This window comes from Gymnoscopelus braueri (assembly GCF_963280865.1).
Source record: "Gymnoscopelus braueri genome assembly, chromosome: 4".
Classification (NCBI taxonomy): Eukaryota; Metazoa; Chordata; class Actinopteri; order Myctophiformes; family Myctophidae; genus Gymnoscopelus; species Gymnoscopelus braueri.
The window spans coordinates 6804728-6831677 of record NC_137605.1 but is presented as its reverse complement, the minus strand read 5'-3'; the positions used below and the strand labels follow the sequence as shown (position 1 = coordinate 6831677).

The following is a 26950-nucleotide window of genomic DNA, read 5'->3' as shown; positions in this document are numbered from 1 at the left end:
AGAAATATTGAACCAATGAAAAGTATCAGAAAGCACTTCTTATAAAACCAGCTAACTCCATTGGATCCACACAAAGGGAGTTATGTATATCAACAAATGTATAAAAATGTTCGATTGTCCTGTAAATGTTTTCAGCAGGTTAGATAAAACATTCCTAAAAATGGAACCAAGAGTTTAAATAAAACATATTCTGATGTGCGACTAGAACATCTCTGCACTAGAAACTTGTTTTTCCAAAAAGGTGTTTTCTTTGGTGGGTTTTGTGATCGCTGCGTGTTGTTGCACAGCATTAATATGTTTTGCTTTTCCTTTTTTATTTTAGTCCGATGTCTAATCAATCAAAGCTGGAAAATTGAGGCTCTGTCCCAAAAAACGCTGATGATGAGAATAAATGATGCTTTTACTGCTGTTTATGTATTCTGTCCAGTGAAATGGACCGGGACAGACAATCACACAGGTCATCCGAGTGTGAACACTGGGTGTGTTCAAAACTTCTCTTCCAAAATATGAACTAGAGACTGTGTTCACTGTGATTACACTACATTCTGCCTCCTTATAAATGATGTGTTGTTCTTTAACCCATTAAGACCGGGAACGCAGCCCTGTCATTCTAGATTTCTTTGGCTATTCAAAAACAGCAGTTCTACAAGCTCATGAGCTTGTAGATTTTAGAAAAATCGTGAAAACGTGTGCAAATCTTTGAATATATATATTTTTAAAGCGAACATTTGCAACTCAAATGTTTTCTTCTGGAGGTCCCTTGGAACAACATATTTTGAGATATATATTTTTTTTAAATATATTTTGTTGAATCGGCCTCAGGCCCAACCCTTTAAAACGGGCCACGGGTCTTAATGGGTTAAGTGCGGATTCGCTATTGCAAATGTAATGGTTTACAGGGCAAATGCCAAAATGCTAAAATGTCTTTAAATTGCAATTAAAACATTTTACCCACTCCCAGCAGAGCAGGTGTCTGTCTGTCTGTCTGTCTGTCTGTCTGTCTGTCTGTCTGTCTGTCTGTCTGTCTGTCTGTCTGTCTGTCTGTCTGTCTGTCTGTCTGTCTGTCTGTCTGTCTGTCTGTCTGTCTGTCTGTCTGTCTGTCTGTCTGTCTGTCTGTCTGTCTGTCTGTCTGTCTGTCTGTCTGTCTGTCTGTCTGTCTGTCTGTCTGTCTGTCTGTCTGTCTGTCTGTCAGTCAGTCAGTCAGTCAGTCAGTCACAGAAATACACTCAGACAGTTTTAATCCAACTTGGACCAGACTTGGCAGATGAGTTGGGGGTGGGGTCAAGTCAGGGGGGGGGAGGGGGGGGGGGGCAGTGGCTTAGGAGGGCTTAGAGCGGACGCTTAGGAACCAGAGGGTTCCCAGTTCGATCCCGGGCTCCCCCAGAGTTAGTGCCGAATTAGCCCCTAATTGCTCCTGATTAGCAGGTTGGTGCCTTGCATGGTTCCCTCTGCTGTCGGTGTGTGAATGGGTGTGTGAATGTGTGTGTGTGAATGTGTGTGTGAATGTGTGTGTGAATGTGTGTGTGAATGTGTGTGTGTGAATGTGTGTGTGAATGTGTGTGTGAATGTAAGGCACATTGTATAGCGCTTTGGAAAAATATATATAAATACACCATTTATATATTTTATTTTTATTTCTGTCAAAAGGTCTGGGTTCCCCCTGTGGTTCACCGGGTAGAGAGCATAACATTAAGGCTCAGAGTCCTTGCACAGCCGACAAAGGTTCGAATCCGACCCGAGGCCCTTTGCTGCATGTCCTTCCCTTAGCCCTGAAACATGACTGTCATACCATGACAGTCATGGTGCCGAGTCCCCCTGGTCTAAAGTTGTGTTCGATTTTTTCACATTGCCATCTCTCACATAAACATAAACGTTCAGATTTCAAATATAAAGTGCTTACCACCGAGCCACGGATGTTACAAGGCGACGCGGACCGCGATGAGTACCCGTATCTCCCGTATTGTTCAATAAAAAGCATTTTAATCCCATCGCCGGCCATTTTCTTTTTTCTTTTTTTTTGTTTTGTAATGTATCAGAGTGCAATACACCTCCCAACCAGTAGTGTCGCATGGTTGAAAGTATCGGAGACAATTTGGAGAAAATGGCCGGCGATGGGATTAAAATGCTTTTTATTGAACAATACGGGAGATACGGGTACTCATCGCGGTCCGCATCGCCTTGTAACATCCGTGGCTCGGTGGTAAGCACTTTATATTTGAAATCTGAACGTTTATGTTTATGTGAGAGATGGCAATGTGAAAAAATCGAACACAACTTTAGACCAGGGGGACTCGGCACCATGACGCTTGTATACAAGCGTCATGTGAACCATGGCTAGTCCTTCCCTGTCTCTCTCTCTCTCTCCTGCCATTTCCTGTCTCTCTTCACAGTAGGTAGCTATCAAATAAAGGCTTAAAAATGCCCCTAGAAAATAACTTTAAAAAAAATGGTCAAGGGCGGGCGCTCGGGTGGCGCGGCGGTTAAAGTGCCTGTCCCACCACGGCGGAGTCTGGGGGTTCAAATCCACCGCGCTGCATCCGGCTTTGTCGTTGTCGTCGACAAGAACACGATTGGCCCGTGTTCGGGGGGAGGGAAGCCGGGGGGGGGAGGAGGGTGATATTGGTCATGTGTTGCCAGATTCTGTGAGAGAAACAAGCAACCAGGTCTGGGAAAACCAGCCCAAAAGAAGCGACTATGGGCCACATGAGCACTCACATTGACTGCCAGAGTTTTTTCAGAACAGTCTGTAGCCTCTGCCAGGGTTTTGAACGATTTTGGTACCTTTTCGCATAGCCACAGAATATTTTTCTCCAGTATGATTGATCCCCAGAAAATTTCTAATCACAGATGAGATTCAGGTGTGGTTTCACAAATGTCAACGAGGTCAATTTGACCTTGTTGTCATGTGTTGTTTGATGTTTGAAAATAGCTCAAAACCAGTGGGTTTCAAACCAAAAAACATTTTGAATTGTTTGTCCGTTTCAATTTTAACATTGAAGTGGATGGAGCAGCAAATCTTTGGAAATTGTTATCTCCTTATTCGTTTGGAATATCGAAAGAGTGTCAATTATAAATAATTAGAAAATCTTTTTAGAATTTTTTTTTTTTTTTTTTTTTTTCAAGACGTCTTTATACGTCTTTGGCAGGCAATAGCTGAAGGCCCAAAGACGTTTATAAACGTCTTTGGCAGTTAAGCAGTTAACATAATACACGAGCTATTTGAAAACAGCAGATCTACAAGCTCACAACGCGTCGCGATGCGACGCGTTGTGAGCTTGTAGATCGGCTGTTTTCAAATAAAAGGTCAAAGTTTAGCCCTATGCATATAGCATGTGGAGCGAGTGCATTTCTAATGTGTCATGTCGAGGACATTTTGACAGGACTGCTGCCATTAGCTTTTCCACAGCGCTTTCTAGTTTTCTAGCAAGCTTTTAGTGGCATGCCAACTGGCGGTGTGTCTACATAATTATTTGGCCACATCGTGGCTTATGCCACTTTAATAACTGGCTGGCTGCTGAGCGCAATACATTTAGAGTGGTATTAACAGAACATTGTCACTTCGCAGCATGCAAGCCCTAGCATAACAACGTCTGGGTAATTTAGCTGAAGAGGTCACCAACTTTTAAAACTGTTTTGAACTCGGTCCTAAAAACTAAGGGCTGAAGGCTTATTTGTAATCAATTTAAATGTCATTCGAGGGTTTATTAAATGCCTTAATGCAAGCTGGACTTTTACAATCCAAACTAGGACAAAGCATCTTGTATGTGTAGCCTACAGTACTTCTCATGTGCCAGTATAAACAATTGTCCTACAGTAGGTCAGGCAGGGTTTAAAACCGAGGCTTTCCTATACTGACTACTGACTGCATGCAACGCACAATGCAACCAGTCTGCTGATAGTTTCTTGTTGTAGAAAAGTATCGAGGGATTCTATCGAATTAACCACTTAAACCCTTAATATACTCAGGGCTCTAAACATGCATGGTCCGTACCCAAATGTTTTACTTAAGTAAAAGTATCGATACTGCAATGTAGAAGTGCTCTGTTACAAGTAAAAGTCCGGAAAAGTATAGTAATAGAAACGTGCTTGTGTGTCAAAATGTACTTCAAGTACCAAAAGTAAAAGTACTAAAATGTTTGAGAATAGCAGATGAGCTTTGTGCGCGTTGTGAGCTTGTAGATTGGTTATTTTCAAATAGCCTAGGTATAAAATAGGGCTAAAGTGGTTAATGTATATTTTATAATGTAATAATTTATATCTGCAAAGTAACTGCAAATAATTGTAGTGGAGTAAAAGTACAATATTTGTCTTTGAGATGTAGCGGAGTAGAAGTAAAAGTATTGACAATTGGCAATACTCCAGTAAAGTAAAAGTACCTCAAAATTGTACTTAAGTACAGTACTTGAGTAAATGTACTTAAGTAACTTTACACCAATGCTTAAACCCTATGTACTTAGGGCTCTATACGTGTGCATGGTCCGTTATTTTTATTTTTTTCCTTCTACACAAAATCACTTCACTGAAAATGGGCAATCAACAACAACAAGTCACAACATGAGTCTTGAGCCTGTGGATAGGCTATTTTTTCTGAAGGTTTACCCCAGAAAAGGGACGTTAGGTTTCATATCATGACATTATCGTTGAAGTTACACGCGGTGTTTGACTGCAGTTATTTGGGACAGTGGTTCTCAAACCTTTTCATGTCAAGGACCCCCAAATTGACACTTATTAGCCTGCGGACCCCCATTTCAAAAGATATGCCAGGGACCCCCATAAGAGAAGATTTTTTTTATGGCTCTAGCTGTGATTCTCAACCATTTTAATTTCAAGGACCCCCAGTTTGACATGCATTAGGGCTACAGACCCCCATTTTATGGCATTTCTATCTCTGGGACCCCAATTTATATTGTACAATTTATGTTAATTTAACTGGGGGGCTTTTTTTGTCCTCAAATCCAGCCCGTGGCAGCCGTGCCGTAATGACTCCACCAGTAGGGGGCTCTGGGGACGCTGTAGTAAAAAGCACCTCGCCCTGCTGGCACAGCTGGTAAGCAGCACTATAACGCCGGTTGGCTACAGAATGTAAGGCCCTGTATAAATAACCTCCTTCAGTCGAGAATTAGCCTCTTTAGCCTGCCATTAGATCATGCTTTTTATACCCCCCACACACACACACACACACACACACACACACACACACACACACACACACACACACACACACACACACACACACACACACACACACACACACACACACACACACACACACACACACACACACACACACACACACACACACACACACACACACACACACACACATCCATTAAGCTCCTGTAAATTTCCATTAGTGCCCCCTGCTGTTGCGGGTACTGCAGTGCAAGGGGCGCCTGCGCTAGGAAATTAATTAAGAGCGGCATTGAGAGAGAGAGCCCTCTCTGGTAAACACAGAGAGGGCTCATCCCTGATTAGTGGCCATTTATAACCTTCCACTTTGCTAAAGCCCTATTCATGCGATCTCATGAGGTTCAGGCCTGAGCAGCGGCGAGGTTCGCGTCAGGCCGCCCGGTCCGTTTTAACGGGTCGACTGACCTAGCGCTGCGCCGCGTCTGCGACCGCGTCAGGGAGAAATGCATCGCTCAAAACTTTGCCTTCTTCAGCTATTACATTGAGCTGTTGGCGTGGATATTACACGAGGGAGTAGAAAGTGTTGAATCACACAGAGTAAATATAACTCAATAACCAGGGGTGCACATAACTGGTGCGCAGGTGCGCATGCGCACCCAAAATAAATAATGCGCAGCACATCAGACGACACGAGGCGCTTTTGCGTACCAACAGCTGGGACAGGAATTTCCAAGTTTTATTTTTTTTTAGCAAAACTAAAAAATAAAAGCCTGGAGATCGAGGCTAGGAATTTACTTCCTGAAGCCGCACTCGCACAATCCCGCTAAAGCACGCGTCGGCCCCATGTACAGCCATTAGGGGGAGAGGACGCATGCTGCACGTGATTGTGTTAGTGTTGCCTCGCATCCTGACACGCTGCGACTCGCACCAAAACGACTAGACCAAAAAGGTTATGTGCACCCCTGTCAATAACTGTGGTCAGGGGTAGATTTGCTTGGGGGGAGGGGGGGGGTATATTCCTCTGCTTTTGATATCCCTCCTTTGGTCGTTCATTTTTATGGCCCGGTGAGGACCCTGCTTCTGGCCAGACTGAATTAAATACATGCATCTCTTTATGGGAAATGTGATATAACAATGATAATAATGTAGTCCCTACTCCTTTGGGGGTATTTTGTCCCTGTGTATTTGTAGCCTGATTCACTACGTTTTTTTCTCACTTCGCTTCTCAGTCGGGAAAGGCTCCTGCTTGACTCGTTTTGCAGAACTACACTGGCACTACATAATGTTACGTAGGCAACGTCGTTGCTGATTGGATGTCGTTCCAACGATTCACGAATCACACCGATCACACTGGTGTTTTTGTCCCGCCCCCCCACACCACAGACCAATCAGAAGCCACGGGGTCGTTTTCAGCCGTATATGGCATGTCCCGCCCTCCCTTGGAGATAGGAGGAGCCTTTCCAGACTGAGAAGCCAAGTGAGAAAAACAAATCCGCCGAAACGGAGTGAATCAGGCCGGATCCCAAGACTAGTGTATCTGCACGCATAGGGTTAAATGTGCATTGAACCCCCATCCTAAGTATCAGGAGCAAAGGGTTCAGTCAGTGCCTTGCTCGGAGACACCGGGGACACCTTCCGTTTCCGGCTGGTAGGGATGTGTTTGATGTCGTTGCTGTCGGGCAGAAAGCTCTCATCTCCATAGTCATCCATTTGGCGTGTTTTTAACTCGTACTGCCAGTACTTTTACAAATCCTCAATAGTAGTATTCAATCAATCAATCAATCAATCAATCCCCCTCTGGTTCTACTGACAACCTGTTGCTATGTCAGAAAAAAAGAACAATGTATTGCCTTAAGCTTGCCTTGAGCTATTGAGTTAAGCGGTAGGCATGCATTTTACATGAAGGGACTTGACTAGAGAGAGAGTGCTAAGTCACACAGAGCCCGGGTACAAGTCAATAAGAGCGCTGTTGCTTTGTGTCGCGTTTCATTGGGCTGGCTGCGTCTCTCTCTCTCTATGGCTCCCCGTAGTGTTTTGGTCCAAATCAGTGTGTGAGTTCACACAATGCTGCCTTTCACAGTGTCCGCCACCTCGCGCACACACACACACACACACACACACACACACACACACACACACACACGCACGCACACACACGCACACACGCACGCACTTCAGCCGAATAATTACACTCAGCGGACTGACTGCGAGGTCACCGAGGTCCCGCTCGCAGAAACACAAATATTGCCACAGAGAGGGAACAAAAGCATGTATTCTGGGCCACGCTTTTTCCTTCATTTGAACTTGGGGCTGAATTGAATTTCACAGGGGGTTCGCATGCGAACAGGCACCGATTGCCTTAAGCTAAGATAACAGAATTAGTGCAGGGGGAAGCATTTCTTTTCCCCCTTATTTTGAAGTCGGGAGGAGAAGTTCTTTACTTAGCAGGAATAACACCGGGGTTCCAGGGGACGAGCGGGAACCCCAGGGCTCCCTGGCTCTGCAAACCTGAGCTGCCACACGATGCTTTTACCCCAACACACACACAAGAAAGAAAATCTAAAAATAGTTTATAGGCATTTATGTGTTTAACCCATTCAGATCGGGATTAGAATCTGTGTCATTTTTTGATATTTCTTTGGCTATTTTTTTTTTTTTTAATCATGAAAATGTGTGCACATCTTTGAATATATAAATACATATACATATTTTTTTTTAAGCAATTTTTTTTAACTCAAATCTTTGCTTCTGGGGGTCCCTGGAACAACATATTTTGAGATGGGGGTCCGAGATCAAATACATATAATTTTGGGGGTCCTTGACATGAAAAAAGTTTGAGAACCACTGATATTATAGCAACATACGTTTCAGAAAACTGTTAGGATTTAGAAGACATTTGTAGAATCCCCAGAAGCAAAGATTCTAGTTAAAAATGTTATATATATATATATATATATATATTCAAAGATTTGCACACATTTTCATGATTTTTTGAGAAAAAAATATGCAGATCTATAAGCTCATAGCGCTGCACTCGGTGAGCTTGTAGATCTGCTATTTTTGAATAGCCAAAAAAAAAATCTAAAAATGACAGATGCGTTCCCGGTCTTAATGGGTTAAAACGATTACATGGTACTCCCTCTGGTGAAGGAAAAAGAGAAAAAAGAAGAATCTCCATAAGACCTCACGAGACCTCAAGCAGAGTACTTTAAAATGTGATGGGAAAGTCAGGAGTCTAGACTTTCCAGGTGGTTTTGAGGTTAGATTTAAACCACTTAAACTGTTGACTCGTTTGACATGGTACGGCGGGTGACACTTTACACTGGTCCCCCGAGTCAGTGTGCTGAGACATAACGCTTTACCACTAAGATTCTCAACCTTACTTTATACTTAAACATATTGACTACCAGAATTAAAACATAGTTTTTCATCCCCAATGCCAGCGTTTTCATCTTATATTGACAATCTTTGGAGAGCCACGGGAGCCGCGATGTGTACACACAGATGTAAACAAAGAGTGTCTGGGGGGGGGGGGGGGGGTGGAGGGTCTCCTCTATCCACCGGAAAACAAAAATGTTGTTACGGCGATCGGCCATTTTGTTGCTATCGGCCGTTGAATAAGGCTCGTTTTCAAAAAAAAAAGAAAAGAAGAAATCCGAGCTAGACGTGTTTTTTTTACAACTCATAACATAGGAGTGGACGGATTTTGTGCCATTTTTTGGTATGACGTCACATCCGTCCATTCCTTCTCTCAGAGTCAAGGGATCATTCCTAAGTTGCGTTAGAGCGCCCTCTTGTGGAATTTTCTTTTCTTTTTTAATGTGTTAAACATATGGTCTCTGTCGGTTGGAGACCTCATATGTTCAAAACTGTTGCTGTTCAGGATTCAAATTCAAAAATAGCAAAAGTAGCAGATCTACAAGCTACAAGCTAACCCCCGACCCACATGTAAAGCAGAGCCGGCGTCGTTACCTTATTGATGTGGATCTGCTGCTGGTACTGCTTCTGCTTCTCCAGGAAGTGCTGGTGCTGCTGCTGGATGACCAGCTGGGCCAGCGTGTTCTGGGGCAGCGGGGCGGACTGGGTGCGGTTCAGGGGCCGGTGCTTGGGCAGCTTGGGCCGCCCGGCGGCGTTGGCGGCCGAGGGCCCCCGGTCCTTCATCATGGCCAGAGGGGACTGGGGGTGAGACGAGACCACCACGGGGCCCTGGGCTGTAGGATCAAACACAGACATACACACACACACACACACACACACGCACACACACACACACACATGAATACGCCATCATTCACACCAAGACACCATTGAACCTACAGCATTCATTTAACCCATTGAGACCTGAAGCCGATTCTACATGTCTCCTAAATCTCAACAGTTTTCTGAAAAAACGTTTCTATATCAGTGCTTCTCAATCTTTTTCATGTCAACGACCCCCAAAATTATATGTATTTGGCCGCGGACCCCCATCAAAATATTTTGTTCCAGGGACCCTCAGAGGCAACGATTTGAGTAAAAAAAAAACTATTTAAAAATATATATATTCAAAGATTTGCACACATTTTCACGATTTTTCAAAAATAGCAGATCTACAAGCTCGTAGCGCGGCACTCGGTGCCGCGCTATGAGCTTGTATATCTGCTATTTTTGAATAGCCCAAAGTGTAAAATAATGCTTTTTAGCTCAAATCTAAAAATGACACAGTTCCAGGTCTTAATGGGTTAATGTCATCGCAGTGTTGATTTCGTCGACTACGTTTTTTCACCGACGGAAACTAAATAGAAGCGAAATAAAAACGAAGCTACGACGACTAAAACTAAGACTAAATGTATTGACAATTTCGTCAACAAATAAAAACTAAAATGTTAGTGAGGGACGAGTGGAGAATAGATCCAGTAGAACTAAAAGACAAGTCATTTTATGTCTGGTTGCACTCGGGTGTTGCGCTCTGAAAATAGCCGATCTACAAGCTCACAGTGAGCTTGTAGATCGCCTATTTTCAGCATGCAACCGAGTGTAAAATCAGCCATTACGACGCCATCAAGGCACCGCCGAAATACATTATAGTCGACAAAATCAACTGTAGATTCAGTCGACTATAATCTTATGATATTTAGTCGACTAAAACTAGACAAAAACTAAAACATTTCAGATGACTAAAATATGACTGAAACAAAATGGGATTTTATTAAAAAAAAAAGACAATGACCGAAAAGGAATCAAAATGTGTGACAGTGTCAATGAGTGTCAGGTGTTCAGAACTCACCGGCGTTGAGGATCTTCTGTTGTCTCATCTGCTCCTTCTGGAGCAGGTGTTGGAGCAGAGCCTGTTGACTGGGGCTCACTTTGGTCTCCAGACTGTTCTGCAGGCTGTTCTGCAGGCTGCTCTGCAGGCTGCTCTGCAGGCTGCTCTGCAGACTGCTTTGCAGACTGCTCTGTAGATTACTCTGCAGGCTGCTCTGTAGATTACTCTGCAGGCTGCTCTGTAGATTACTCTGCAGACTGCTCTGTAGGCCACTCTGAAGGCTGCTTTGCAGACTGCTCTGCAGGCCGGTCTGCAGGGGCACGGGGCCCAGGAGCTGCCCCGGCAGACCATGTCTGACCTCTGTGGAACGCTCCTTCAGGCCTATGGCAGCCTATAAGGATGAGGAAAGGAGAAGAAACACGGTCACTTAGGGGTTGGGATTGCGGAAACCGGAGGAGGAACCGAAATCGGTTCTATCACAACTTGGAATCGTTTCCGGAAACCGGGTTTATTATCACACCGTCAGAGCTGGTGTGTGGACTGACTCCACGTCTGCTAAACAATTATAATACCACTGGTTCTCAAACCTTTTTAATTTCAAGGACCACCATAACTCTACAGCAGGCGAGTAGGCCTGTCCCCGACTAAGGATTTGTTTAGTCGAATCTAATTGGCGACTAATTGCCAAAAGTCGACTGGCAGTCGACTAATAAAATAAATAAAAATTAGGGGCAAAATACATTTTATAAGTCTACACAGTTTGTTTTGTGTCTCCAGCAGAGTTTCTAGTGTCTCTATCTCTCTCTGGAAGAGGTTGCACATGAACTCTGCAGCCGCACTGAGGCGCTCCAACACAAACAATACCAATACAAAGACGAGGAATAAGAAGAATAAAGTGGAAGTTACGTGTGGTTGCAGGTGTAGACTTGGCCAAAAAACAATTTAAAACATTTTTGGCCATTAAAAAAAATATATATATATATATATATATTTTTAGACTAGATTCGACTAAGAGACACGCAGTCGACTCGGACCCCCCGCGACTAACCAGTCGACTAGTCGACTTAGTCGAGGTCAGGCCTACAGGCGAGTAATCATTGCTATTGAGTGTTTGTTCAGTAACAGGGCTCTTCCCGTCTCTCCAGCTCTTTAGTGAACAGAAAATACATTTTCAGGGTCGGGATACCAATTCTAGCCAGATACAGTTTTGTCTGCTCATTCTGTTTGTTTCATCTTCCACTTTCACTTGTTTACCAACCTGGAAACATATGTTTTGGTTTACTAGAGAGCTGGAGAGAGATCCATGTTACTGAACAAACACACCATATGGATGATGGTTTAGTTGTTTTTGTTGTTTTGGGGGTATTTTGTCACATAAGTTAAATTTGTCCTCTGCATTTTCCCATCCTACTATAAGAAGCAGTGGGTTTAAATGAACACTCTGAACTGTACACTGCCTATACACACACACACATACACATTCCATTGTGCAAAGATCCCTTCTCTTCTCATTGAATGAATCGGGTTCTTTGCGTTTGCAAAATGGTTCATTGCGCGACGCTGTAACCCGAGGCCGTCAATGGGCCGGGGCCGGGTGAGAGCAGCCGGAGGAATGTGCCAGCGAGCTTAAAGATGATCTATCATGTGCCGTGTGTGTTATCTGGGACTGCACTTGAGTGGAACTTGGACTTTTTAAAAAGCGGTGATGAATGAGGTAACAGGGGGGGAGATGAGACAAGCCCTGACATCAGACACTTAAGGACAATATTTATCTAAGGGCTATAAAACCGCTGGGGGTCAGAGGTCAGAACCCTCTGGCCGTACGGAGGATCCACGCACAGCCAAATGGCGGCCCGGTCTGTCAACACGCACACGGCCCCAGAGAAACTCTGGGTGTACTCCCGTTGAGGCCAAAACATCCAGGTTCTATGACTGCTTGATCTATCAAGCAGTCGTTTTTAGTCATAGTCTTTTGAATAAAATTCCATTTAGTTTTAGTGATATTTTAGTCATCTGAAATGTTTTAGTTTGTGTCTAGTTTTAGTCGGCTAAATATCATAAGATTATAGTCGACTAAATCTACTGTAGATTTAGTCGACTAAAATGGGTTTTGGCGGTGCCTTGATGGCGTCGTAATGGCTGATTTTACACTTGGTTGCATGCTGAAAATAGCAGATCTACAAGCTCACAACGCGTCGCAGCGCAACGCGTTGTGAGCTTGTAGATCTGCTATTTTCAAACATTTTAGTCCTTTTACTTTTGGTACCTTAAAAAAGGTAGGGTAAGTGATATTTTTTGGTCATAACAAAAAGTATTTTGTTAAAAGGTTAAAGCTCTATATTCTGATAGTAATCATTGCTATAGAGTGTTTGTTCAGTAACAGCGTTCTTCCTGTCTCTCCAGCTCTTTAATAAATAGAAACTACATTTTCAGGTAGGTGACTTCAGCCAATCAGGAGAGAGTACCCATGGATCAGCTTCATTTTTTATAGTGTCCCAGTTCCAGGTATACTCACGCTGAGCGGGGCGGAGGCGGCAGAGAGACCCAGGGTGATGTTGGGAAGGGAGGGAGACGTGTACAGGCTCAGCATGGACACCGAGCCCTCGGGTCGGAATAACCGAGGCTGCGAGGGCCAGCGCTACATCAAAGACAAGAGAGAGAGAGAGAGAGAGAGAGAGAGAGAGAGAGAGAGAAAGAGAGACGTGTAACTATTTCTGACAGAAAATGCACAATTCAGAGTTTAGGTAACATAGATTTCTCTCAGTTGCAATGGTAACACAACTCTGTTTACACATTAGGAGTAAACGAGGAGAGATTCTGGACAATGGAGACGGATCGGAGACGCCACGAACACAAACAAAATAGTCCCCGTGGGTTAGCGGAGGGATCTGTGTATCCATAGGAACGACAACGTTCCAACCGCGATCCGCCATTTTAGCTGAAAACTAGTGGTTTTCAATGCAAAAAAAAGAAACTGAGTTACAGCTGTTTTTCTGAAAATCCCAAACAGGAAGCGGATGGCTTCCTGTTTTTATGGAACGACGTCACATCCACATTCTACTTCTCTGGGTGACGATCGATCATTCCAAAGCTGTGTTAGGTCGCCCCTTGTGGAATTTTCAGAAGGAGCGAGTGCATTTTGCGGCAGCGGAACTGCCGCGGAACTGCAGAGCGGCAGTCAACTTCTTTTTTCCGCCGATAAAGTATAGTTTTGGACCATGACGGAGGCGTGCCGACTCAGCAGACCTTGAGGCCAAGGAGTCGCGCCCGAGCGCCTCCAGGCGCGAGTGCCCGCGACGACCGGCCGATGGTCTGATAGTCGACTAAGCGCCGTCCGAGTTATGTACCGATAGGCACAGAATCGTAAATAATATTGGTGGGGACTGCGTTACACAAACGCAGCACACTCCCAAAGCTGGCGCCGCCGGCAGCTCCGCGGCAGCTCCGCGGAAGCTGCCGCTGCCGGAAAATGCACTCGCTGTCCCTCAGAATTTCCCCCCAAAAATGAAAGAACACATCAATGCGATCTTGGCAATCAAAGTGTTAACCCATTTAGACCTGGAACGCATCTGTGTCACTTTTTCATTTGAGCTAAAAAGCATTATTTTACACTTTGGCTATTAAAAAAATCGTGAAAATGTGTGCAAATCTTTGAATACATATTGTTTTAAAGCATTTTTAACTCCAATCTTTGCTTCTGGGGGTCCCTTGAACAAAATATTTTGAGATGGGGGTCAGCGGCCAAATACATATGATTTTGGGGGTCCTTGAGATGAAAAAGTTTGAGCACCAATGATATAGATATTTTTTTTTAGAAAACTGTTGGGATTTAGAAGACATTTTTTGAATCGGCTTCAGGTCTTAATGGGTTAAAAGGTTAACCTGCGTTCGTACGCTGACGGTTACTGTACCACTGAGGACGTTACGGACGGATGGAACTCTCTGCCGTCACATCAAAGCACAGCGTGCGTCCATCCCGCCACATATTATTTACCTGGGTTCAAATCTGGTTCAGAACCTGTGTTGCATGTCCTCCCCGCTGCATTAAACGCAATTTATAGTCCAGCACAGCGGCGAGTGTGACTCGCCGAAAAATTACCGATGTTCAAGCTCTTTGGCGTAGGCAAGCGACACCATCGTGTGATGGAGTATAGATTAAAGGGATAGTTCACCCCCAAAATGTCTTTTTTTCTATCGATTAGTCATACCACAGCATGCTTTGGAAAATGGTCTGTATTAAAGGGATAGTTACTTTTTTTTCTCTATCGATTAGTCACCCCACGGAGACTTGAATTCATGGAGATTTTTTTTGTTTTTGTCGCATTCCTAAGCCAATCATTTGATGACCGACGGCGGTTCCGGTAGGAGACGCAAAGTGTCAACTTTGTGTCTCCTACCGGATACATTAGCATCTTCCCGCCGGCCATCAAATTATTGACTTAGGAATGCGACAAAAAAAAAAAAAAACGCCATGAATTCAAGTCTCCATGGGGTGCACTGCATGAAAAGAGGCATTAATGGGCAAATTCGGGCAATTGCAGTTGCTCAGTAAACCCGCAGTTTGCTGGTGTTTTTGTATGTCATTGGAAATTTACAGTTGAAAATGTTTACTGTGAAATTTGTCTATATACATTTGGAAATCAGTGATTTACCGTTCCTCTGCCAGACAAAGACCCAGCAGGAGACTGGCCATTTCCTTTGACATCCAAATTCACTCTTTGTTTAAAGAGGGGGTCTCTCTCTCCCTCTCCCTCTCCCCATTGCCAAAGCAAAAATGGAACAAAACAAAAATATAATTTTAAATATTTTTGTTAAGGGCTTAATTTGTTAATCTTTTTTTTTATATAATCTAAGTGAATAAGAACATTTCCCATATCTGTCCCAAGAATACAATAGTAATGTAGATGTCGTGATGAGGACAGGTTAACAGGAAGAGGGTGTTTTATCGAGCAAGAGATTTTCATGTTTAAAACATTGGTGCAGAGAGTTGACTTTGGGTTCCTTCGCTGTGCTGGGTCCTCTTTTTTTTGGGTTCACTTAGTTTTGTCTTTAATGAACATGAAGATGTGTATTGCTGCCATAAAGTAAGTCTCTCTCTCTCTCTCTCTCTCTCTCTCTCTCTCTCAATGAGCTTAATCAGCAATAAAACACAGGTTTGGCAGGTTTACGTTGCAAAAACGGAACAAAACAATATAATTTTTTTTCAATATCTTTGTTAATCTATGTTTTTTAAATAATCTAAATCTAAAAAGTAATTTAACTCGTCTAAATCTTAACTATGGTCTTTTGAAAAAAATCACATTGCAATGCTTTGTATAATGTAGGGCTTAATTTGTTAATCTATGTTTTTTTATGTATACTCTTAATCTAAATCTAAGTATCTTAACAAAAGTTTTTAATTAATTACATTGTAGTAAAAAGTGCAATAGTTGCCTCTTGAGATGTTATAAAGTATAACAACATTTCCCATTCCAGACAGCTTTGACCAAAGTTGCTAATTATCATGTGAATGCTGCAGTGTCTCTCTACAGCACAGCCATTCACAACCAATGACTTTCCTTCTCAGTTTGGCCAATCAGGTTATCACATTTTTGAAATCTTAACTGCCATCCACTGCAGCCAGATGAAAATCAGTTGACTTGACTTGACTAGCTGACTGACTCAACATACTTGAATTAAGGTAAGCTTCAAGCCTACATGACGTATTTATAAATTGTTAGTAGGATACATTATATTGTATTGCACTAGTATCACAAGAGCATAATATTATATGCCATGGATTACTGTAGCAGGAAACCTGGAACACGTTATGTCGTAATTGTGAAATGTGTTTGTTTTTGCAAACTAACTGAATTTGCATTTATCAATTACATGTCTGCAGAGTTGTCAGATTATTTGTTTTTTGAAAGAAAAAATCCTCTGTTACATGTATTAAGTTTACAGTTTCCCCTTTGTTATCTTTGAGTTAATACATACATTTCCTTTGGGTTTTACTTAGTTTTTAGGCTACTTCAGAACTAAGGACTGAGAATTCCACTGATTCATGCATGCTGTGTGTGTCCACCCAAGGAGAGAAGGCCTTTATGCTTTTATAGTCCCAACTAACTTTGTGAATCATTCTGTTTGCAGGAGACTGTGAGCCGTTTACACAATTCTGAAAACAATGCCCTGAGACTTGATTCACAAGAAAGGTAATGAATTGTTTGTTTGTATCACTGTGTAATTTACCCCAGCTAAATAATAACAATGCATAACATTTATATAGCGCTTTTCTTAGTACCCAAAGTCGCTTTGCAACAAAACAAAACAAACAACTTTATCTGGAGAGAAATTCTTAAAAAGGCTAAAAAGAAAACATTAAGCTAAGACTAAGGGAGATTTGAATTAGGGGGAGGGGGAAGGTGGGGTTTGATATAGGCTTTGAACAGGACGGGGGTGGAGGTGTGAGTTCCAAACACACTGCAGTCTGGTGGCTGCAGTCTGCACTCTGCAACTGGTGGCAGTGTGTTTGCTCTGGAATCAACTAACATGCTGCTTTTCTATTTTCAGTATCAATTCTCCACATAATCTTGCAGCGATGACCCATGTTGGATCAGGTCGGCATTGCTTTCCCTGACGTAGACCGTGTCGTTATAACGGGTAAGAAAATATATGCTACTTTTACTTAAGTAAAATATATAAGTACATCTTCCACCACTGGCCCCAGTAAGAGCGTAGACTTTTACAGGGGCCAGTTAAAATTGCAGTCACATGTAAGTTCTCTTTTAGAGCAGTGTAGATGTGGAATTGTGTTGTTTGTGTAGATAAACAACTAAATAGATCCTAATTGTATTTTCCTTGTATTTTAGCTGCTTGCAGGACTCACTTGAGTCTCTGAAAAGAAGCCATCGCCTGGACCAGCCAGAGAATAATGACCAGAAGAAAAAGATGAATGCCTCAATGAAGAGCCGACAGAGAAGATTGAGGGTAAGTTATATGGAACTGTTTGTAAGATGTTTTTTGTTTTACATTATGTGTTCCTGTAATAATGGTAATTTAATACATCATTTAATTGCTATTCTATGTTTTACAGTTGATGACCACCAGGACTGCATGTCTGGAGACTGATGGAGAAAGGCCATGCTAAGAAGTTCAGAGGAGGGAGACAAGCCGGAGGTGCCAGAGGACAGAGTGGGCTCATCAGCTGACCAGGGGCCATGGCAGCAGCGAAGCCAGAGGGAAGGCTGGAGGAGCGTGCCGAGATGTGGAGGTCTGTGGTCCACTCCAGACATGGGCAGCCAGAGACCCAGCCCATGGAGAAAGAATCCTCTCGTCGGGCAGCCAAAGACCAGCACATGGGGAGAGAGAGTCCGTGTGTCGAGAGCAGTGTCGAGAAGGAGCTGAGGAGACCAGGGTGGGGAGCCACCACTCCACAGAGCCCAGGCTGCTTTTATCGCCACACAATTATGACATTGAACAATGGGTGAGCACATCTGAGCAAATTGCACATAGGCCTACTAGATGTCAGCAGGACAGATGAGTGGGCAGTTTGCCTGGTTCCCCCGCTCACCAGCAGCACGTGCCTAATATTATTTTAATGGACATTGACTCTATGAACTAAAGTGAACGAGAACTACAACCAAGTGTGAAGATGTTTCCCAGAGCCTCTACCAAGCCCATGTTGATTGAGGAGCTTGGAGAGAGGGGGGGAGGGAGGTGCGAGTGTCCCCATGGTCTTGAGGAGAGGGGTAATATATGTGTATTTATATGCATTCCTCCTCCCATAGCCTGAGAGGGGGAAAGTGTGAGAGTGTCCTGTTCAAGTCCAGAAGATTGAAGAACTTGGAGAGGAGAGGACTGTTGTGACTGAGATTCTCCCATAGCCTGGCCAGCACCATGAGGATTGAAGAGCTTGGAGAGAGGAGAGAGGAAATGTAACAGCTCTCTGTTCTGAGGTCCTCTGTTACTGAGGTTTTGCACAGTTGAATTTTGCACAATGATTTTAAGTATTTATTGAATTATAATCATGAAGGGCAAGTGCAATGTGTAATGGGTATGAGTGTGATAAGAGAGCAATATGTTTGAGTAGTGCAATATAGGGAATGCTGGGTGATTATTGAAAGCTTAACATGTCCCTGTAAGTTGTGCCTGTGGCCAGAGTAATTGGGCTGGACCAAGTTAGAAGGGCAGAGGGTGGTAGGATGAGAGCTGGACACCACCATGTCACCTGTGTGGCGAGCTTCCTGTGTTCATGTATTGTTTGTATTGTCGGTGAACAATCAAAATAAATACACCTTTTTGGTTGTACCCTATCAAGGCCTCTGTACTAACTCCAACCGCAAGTCAGGCATTCTCACAGCGCTGCACTCAGTACCACACTATGAGCTTGTAGATCTGCTATTTTTGAATAGCCAAAGTATACTGTATACTGTTTTTTTATTTATCAATAAACACAATTTACCTGACTGAGATTGTTGCCTATTTGTTTTCAGAATCATGTATGTATATATGTGTGTGTGTGTATATAACTAAATATATTAATATATTAATATATACATATATATATATATATATATATATATATATATATATATATATATATATATATATATATATATATATATATATAAATATAAATAAAATAAGGGGGGGGCACCACCCCCCTAGATCCCTAGGAGGGGGGGTCACCTTGTGAGCCCCCATCCCCCCCTCCCTCACAATGTGACCCCCAAAATAAGGGAGGGATGATTGCCCACCTAGTATAGGTCACAGCCAATCATAGGTGGCTTATTGCACATGCTCAGTAGCATTACTCGAGATAGGGAGGAGGGGGGAGATCTCCCCCCTCCCAAATTGTGGAAATCCAGGTTAGGGCTGAAGGTGTGATTTTCTGGCAGCAGCCCCAGCAGGGGGTCACGCATACTTAATTTGGTACGATACCAGTCTTTACTGACTCAGAAAACTTTGAGTTTTCCGAGTGGTTTAGCTCATGTAAATACAGGAATTTTCACTGAATTTACATCTAATTTTCATCTGTTTTCATAGCCGGAAACCTTGTTTTTTGCGCAGTGGTGTGTAATTGATATAAAATGAGTCATTGACTGCGTTCCCGGTTTGAATGGGTTAACCCATTAAGACCTGGAACGCATCTGTGTCAATTTAGATTTCTTTGGCTATTCAAAATTAGCAGATCTACAAGCTCATAGCGTGCCACGCTATGAGCTTGTAGATCTGCTATTTTTGAAAAATCTTGAAACTTTTTTATTTATTTTTTCTTCAAAAAACTGTTAGGATTTAGAAAACATTTTTAACACATTGAATGCCAGTCGCGTAGATCTACGCGAACCTATTTAAAGCCGCAGCGTGCCAGTCGCGTAGATCTACGCGAACCGCCGATTCCCATTGAAATTGCCCCAGGTGCACTTTCCGATTTTTTTTGATCCATTTCCGTTTCCGGTTTCCGGTCGGAAACAGAATTATTCGGGTTCCGGTTTTTTCGATCGTATCCGCTTCCTGTCTGGGATCCTGTTTAAAACTCGATTTTCTCGGTTGTTGTTTTTCTCCTCGCTGATCACTGTTTAGCGTTGATCCGCTGTATCTTCAAGATGGCGGCTCGCATTTGGAAACTGTTTTCGCTGGCCGTTTCTCACAGATCCGCTGTGTGTTCAGAACCAAATGAACGCGCACTTTTAACTTATTTAGCGAGGTCTGTGGCGACATGAAAAAAACTAAAAAACAACAATAAAACGCTGGCACTGGTGAGTACATTATGAGATTAAACTCTGGCATGGAATGTGTTAAGAATCGCCTCAGGTCTTAATGGGTTAAAATTGTTGAAAACATTTTTTTAATATTTGGGAAGACTTTGTCCAAAAACAGGTCTATGTCCCCCTGTGTCCCAGAGGCTACTACTACTACTACTACTACTACTGTCTGGGACATCAGCCCTGTGATGGGGCGTACTTCCTGTACCCAGCGGCGCGGCCGGGGCCGGCATGCATGTGGTTCGGGCAACAGCCGTGTTTATCCTTTTCCAGGCCCCCCCCCCCCACCGGGCGCCCAGTGACCCGTACGTGGATATCCGGCCCTGTATACGACCCGCGGGACCCCCACCCCCCCCCCCCCTAACTCCTCTGTAAAAGGACACCCAGTGTAACGGACGGCGCACAAACACGGCCTTTGCTTTTTGCAACATGGCATGAGGTCCCGGTGGCCCCCGCGATGCGGCGGTGTAAAGTAACTAAGTACATGTACTCAAGTGCTGTTACTTAACCCATTAAGACCTGAAGTTTTTTGAAAGTTTTGAAATTTTGAAACATTTTGAGAAAAAAAATCTAAAACATTTTCTTTCAAGATTTTTTTTTCAAGATTTTTTTCAAAAATAGCAGATCTACAAGCTCATAGCGCGGCACTCGGTGCCGCGCTATGAGCTTGTATATCTGCTATTTTTGAATAGCAGATATAGCATCACTGCCATAGCATTATTTGAAAACTTTATTTACAAGTTACTTTGCAGATATAAATGATTACATTATAAAACACACATTAACCACTTTAGCCCTATTTTATACCTAGGCTGTTTGAAAATAGACTTAGATCTGCTATTTACAAACATTTTAGTACTTTTACTTTTGGTTCTTTAAAGTTGTACAATGCAAATTCACAACTAACGATTTTTAGCAACCTCTGCTGGTCACTACCGTCACTGCATACAATTTCCGGAGTCCTCGATTACCCAGAATTCCATTCGTTTTCACCGGAAGCCGGAAGCGTTTCAAAAAGCGATATTTTAATTGTTTTATACTATCTACGGATCGTTTCTCTTAGCCAGTGGAGCATTAGTTACCATGAGCTGTGCTTTCTTTTTCTGTTCTTTTTCGATCTTCTAATCCTACATTCTCTTAACATCAGCGTGAGGTTCCTTTTTGTTATCAGCCCGATAGTTCCTGGCCAAACAGGAAACAGTTGCGGTAGTTCCTGGCCAAACAGGAAACCAGTGCATTTCCACCTCCGTTTTCCGGCCAGATGACGTCATTTCCCCGGGAAAGTCCCCCCAGTCCACGTTCAATATAAAATATATAAATAAAAGGCTTCCGGGGGTGAAATTCATGGAGTGGGTGTTGTGAAACTTTTGCCACTCACAAAAGATATACAATTTAACTTTAGTTTTGTTGAAAACGTTACCTAGTATGCCTTTAAGTACATTTTGATACCAATATTTTTCTACTTTTACTCAAGTCAATTTTGAATTCCGGACTTTTACTTGTAACAGAGTACTTCTACATTGCAGTATTGATGCTTTTACTTGAGTAAAACACTTGAGTACTTTTTCCACCGCTGCCGCGACGTGGCTCCAAGCAAACCGCTTTCATGAGAGTCTCGGCTTGAGGCCGACGATACGGCGAAACCCTGCTGGGTTTGTGCTGTTGACGTGTGAGAGTGGGTGTCTTTGGCTACCAAAGCAGTGGTTGGACGGTAACTACAAGTACATTTACTTGAGTACTGTACTTAAGTCAACATTTGAGGTATTTGTACTTCACTTGAGGATTGCCAATTTCCAATATTTTTACTTCTACTCCACTACATCTTGGATCCAAATAGTGTACTTTTTACTCCACTACATTTATTTGAACACTTTAGTTACTAGTTAAATTGAAGATTTTGATTATTATTACAAAACATACACTTCAGCCCTACATATACATTTAGGCCATTTGAAAACAGCAGATCTACAAGCTCACAATGCGTCGCCATGCGACGCATTGTGAGCTTGTAGATCTGCTGTTTTCAAAAGATGTTTATACATTTGAAAACTTCAAATAGGACATTCTGCATGATGAGTACTTTCACGTTTGGTACTTTAACACATTCCATGCCAGAGTTTAATCTCATAATGTACTCACCAGTGCCAGCGTTTTATTGTTGTTTTTTTGTTTTTTTCATGTCGCCACAGACCTCGCTAAATAAGTTAAAAGTGCGCGTTCATTTGGTTCTAAACACACAGCGGATCTGTGAGAAACGGCCAGCGAAAACAGTTTCCAAATGCGAGCCGCCATCTTGAAGATACAGCCGATCAACGCTAAACAGTGATCAGCGAGGAGAAAAACAACAACCGAGAAAATCGAGTTTTAAACAGGATCCCAGACAGGAAGCGGATACGATCGAAAAAAACGGAACCCGAATAATTCCGTTTCCGACCGGAAACCGGAAACGGAAATGGATAAAAAAAATCGGAAAGTGCACCTGGGGCACTTTCAATGGGAATCGGCGGTTCGCGTAGATCTACGCGACTGGCACGCTGCGGCTTTAAATAGGTTCGCGTAGATCTACGCGACTGGCATTCAATGTGTTAAGTACATTTTGGTGCCAATACATTTGTACTTTTACTCAAGTAAATTTAGAATCCCTCCATGTCAGACCTTCCCTCCGCCGCGCCGTGTCACCGGAGGTCCCAGAGAGAGTAAACAGCGAACCTTTTTTTTTAAAGCAAAACACAGCTGCTCGCTTTAGCATTGTTCAAGGATGTTGTCATATAATCTGCCACCCTCCACTTTGTGAGTCGGGGGGGGGGGGGGGGGGGGGGTCCACGGGGAGCTGTGGGGTCGGGAACCCGGCCATGAATCTTTTTCTTGGTGGAGGGAGGGGGGAAACGCCTTCAGTACGAAGTTTGGAGCGGGGTCTGGCTCAGTGAACGGGGAACACAGTGACAAGCCAACAGATCCTTCAGCAGGGCTGAATAACCCATTAAGACCTGGAACGCATCTGTGTCACTTTTAGATTTCTTTAGGCTATTCAAAACTAGCAGATATACAAGCTCATAGCGCGGCACCGAGTGCCGCGCTATGAGCTTGTAGATCTGCTAATTTTGAAAAATCTTGGAGATAATTTTTTTTTTTTTTACTTTTATGATTTAGAAAATATTTTTAACTGATTCACTGCCAATCACGTAGATCTACGCAAACCTATTTACAGCCGCCACGTGCCAGTCGCGTAGATCTACGTGAACAAAAAAATATATATATATATATATATTTTTTTTAATATTATTTTTTTTCCAATTTGACCCAAAGACCAAGGAGATATGATTTTTCGAAGATCTAGACTCCCATCCACTTCCTTGTTAACTTAAAACTTAAAAATTCTGTATCTCGCCTCCTGAGTACTTTTTTTTTTTTCCAATGAAAAATCTCTGGCACTGGCAAAAAAAATATGAAAATACCTCTGGCAGTTAATGGGTTAAGAATGGCCTCAGGTCTTAATGGGATAATGAGCGCAGAGCACAGCCTTATGTAATACATGATGTGGTAGGTAAGGAGAAAGAACACACGTTGTTTTTTTGCCATGTCGGCTGGCTTCATTGGATGTCCTTATTAGCAGAGGAACAGTTAATCAAACTAATCCATTTAATAGATTCAATTTAAAAAAAAAAAGATTTTAACTCATTCAGTACCAGACTTATTTCTGGCCGTGTGGTCCCACTGCCCAGGATTTTGGGGATTCTCTTACCTTTTCAAGTAGTCACAATATTTATCTCCAGTATGATCGATCCCCTGATTGGTTGCTAATCACTGAGGGTTTCACTGTGTGGTTTCACAAATGTCAACGAGGTCATCGCGACCTCGTTGACATTTGTTGTCTGCCTTTGAAAATAACATGTTTCACTCAAAAATACATAGTAAAACACAGGAAAAAAATGGATTTTTTTTCTCCGTTATTATTTTAACAGGGAAGTGAATGGAGCAGTAAATCTTTGGATCGCGTTGATCTCCTGGTTCTTTGTATAAAATAGGACTTAAATAGTTAATCACACTAATCAATATAATCCATTATAAAAATGTTTCACATTGAGTCGTTGATATACTTTTCTTATAATGAAAAAAACACACCTCTCGATTATTTGATGAATCAAAAAAAGTCATTGATAAATAAGCGCTTAGAAGATAAGCAGCATCAGCGTTAGCATTGTAGCATCATTATTCCAACGGCCCATCATTCCGACATCCCGTTGGCACCATTATAACTAACCCTATCCCTATCCCTAACCTCACACTAACCTAACGGTCGGGATGTCGGAATTACGAGCGGAGCCCCTATTCTTCCCGGGCTCCTCAGTGTACACAGTAACACGGTGACTGATGTGGTTTGGTGTTTAGCATCACGTTGGAGGAGGCTGTGCCAGAGAGACAGGATGGTTGAGACATGTGGCTCTTTAACATCAGCCCAGGGGAGCCCTTTGCACTGGACTGTGACAGACAGACAGAAGGCTTATGAACACTGGCTGCCTCTTTTTTTTGTTTTTGTTTTACTGCAGCACAAGGACACATAAACAACAACTTCAACTCTTGATATATGAAAGTCACATGTTATGCACGAGATGCGTCTGTAAGATAAGAGGGGCTTGTTTCCAGGGACGTCACAGGCTCTTAGAAGGTGGGGGGGATGGACTTTCGGTGGACTATACCCCTTATTTTACACTTTGGCTATTCAAAAATAGCAGATATACAAGCTCATAGCGCGGCACTCGGTGCCGGTGTTTTGGTTACTTTATTTCGGTTTTAGGGTTAGGGATAGGTTATTTAATTACATTTTTTGCCTGATTTTACCGATTTATTATCAAAAAAATGTATTTATTTTTTATTTTTTCAAAAAGTGGGGGGTATGAAATCACGGATCTGTGAGAGTGAGGGTGTCGCGTCATACGCACAGTGAATGGCCGTGACGCCCCTGCTTGTTTCTATCTGTATCCCCAAGACGTGATGCCATAACGTTACATAACGTCAGCCGTACTGTAGGTCTTTTATTGCCGTTCCTTGGCAAACAAACAGCTTTGGATGAGTGGGGGGGGGGGGGTCGGGGGTCATACCTCTGTTTTTGTGGTGGTGGGCAGAGAGGAGGGTCCGTTTTCGGCGCCCAGGGCGCTGGAAGCCCCTATGGGAGAGCTGGGGCCCGAGCCAGGGGCGCTGTTAGTGGGCGTGGAGTCTGTGGAAATCCAGAGAGAGGAGTTAAGACGTGTGTGTACGCGCACGCACACGCACACACGCACGCACACACACACACACACACTTGTATTACTATACCTGTGAGGACATCAACATTTCAGGAAAGCAATTTTATAAGCCATTTTTACAATGTTTTGGCGTTTTTAACCGTAAGCCTAAAGCCGTCACCGGCGCGCAACCTAGCATAAATCAGGCATAACTCTATCTTCTAACCACTAAACCTAAGCTCTAAATGTTTATTCCTAATTCCTAACACCAACCTGAATCTTTCCTTAAATCGTCAACCTCAACTCTAAACATATTATTTTTAACCAGGAAACAACAATCTCTCTCGTGAGGAGCACGGAAACTGTCCTCAAAATTATCCGTTTCTCCAATTCCACTAATCTTGTGGTGACATCTGGATCTCACAAGTATAGTAATACACACACACACACACACACACAAATGCACACACGCACACAAACGGACCACAGCTGCAGGCGCATAACAATGTAATGTGTAATCACGTCTGCCAAATTACAATGAAGTGCATGGTGTCCCATGGTCATTATGTGCTGCTTGCACCCAGATCTCTTTATTTTTTACTTTTAACCGCTCGCATGCTGGACGCTACCATACAGGTGGCATCTCAGACTTTTTCATTTTTTTAACCCATTATTAAGAACGGGAACGCATCTGTGTGTCATTTTAAGATTTGTTTTGGCTATTCAAAAAAATAGCAGATCTACAAGCTCATAGCGCGGCACCGAGTGCCGCGCTATGAGCTTGCAGATCTGCCATTTTTCGAAAAATCGTGAAGTTTGTGCAAATCTTTGAATATATATATTTTTAATTAAAGCGAATTTGTAACTCAAATCTTTGCTTCAGGGGATTCTACAAATGTCTTCTTAATCCTAACAGTTTTTAAAAATAAATACAAAGGACCCCCAGAATATATATATATATCTATATATATATATATATATATATATATATATATATATATATATATATATATAGCTATGAATTTCCAAAACTTTTCCAAAACTTTTCCAGAATATTTAGCCCAATTTCCAGTCCTATATAACAATCATTCAGCTCAATAATGTGTCTCTTACTCCTATGTACAATGCCCAAACATAGGCAGTGTAGCAAAAATAAAGCATAGAATATAGAATGGTACAATTCCATTCCAGACTCATTATGGCATCCGTATGACTTATTTTTTTTAAATGATATTGCCTTGCATTTGCCCCATTTATGAATTTAAAAGTAATGAAGGATGCAAGGATGTTTTAAATTACACTTTTGTTATAGGTTTTCCTATGTTTTTCCTATTAAGTTTTCAACAAGAGGATACTGTCAGACACGAGGAGGGATGAACATAATTATGTAAAACCAGCCAGCTCTATTCGGGTCCTTTTCTCGCTTTACCCAGTCTTTAAACTTTTCATTTGTAAGCCACAAATTATTAAACAAACATTTCCCTGGCATTGAGGATCATACTACTAGTTCAACCGATATATTTTAACTGTGTTCGTTTACGCTTCACCGACTATTCACATGTTGCTCGCAATTGTTTGTTGGGACAGCAAACACACAACCTGCACAAGTT

General features: G+C 42.6%; 1 protein-coding gene and 1 long non-coding RNA gene across 4 annotated transcripts in view; one reads left to right on the top strand and one right to left on the bottom strand.

Annotated features, from left to right (window-relative positions):
* hdac9b (histone deacetylase 9b) overlaps positions 1–26950 on the bottom strand; it is an 87312-nt gene that overhangs the window by 1014 nt on the left and 59348 nt on the right. For all 3 annotated transcript variants that reach the window (XM_080426207.1, XM_080426208.1, XM_080426209.1), the window contains 4 exons: positions 25218–25333; positions 12891–13013; positions 10397–10766; positions 9103–9341 (listed from right to left, as the gene is read on the bottom strand). In XM_080426207.1, coding sequence (XP_080282333.1) covers positions 9103–9341; positions 10397–10766; positions 12891–13013; positions 25218–25333 — 848 coding nt within the window. The remainder of the gene's footprint in view (positions 1–9102; positions 9342–10396; positions 10767–12890; positions 13014–25217; positions 25334–26950) is intronic.
* LOC308083817 lies at positions 16923–17540 on the top strand. Its single transcript, XR_013933009.1, has 3 exons — positions 16923–17014; positions 17224–17341; positions 17448–17540. It is a non-coding gene; the product is annotated as an uncharacterized lncRNA (long non-coding RNA).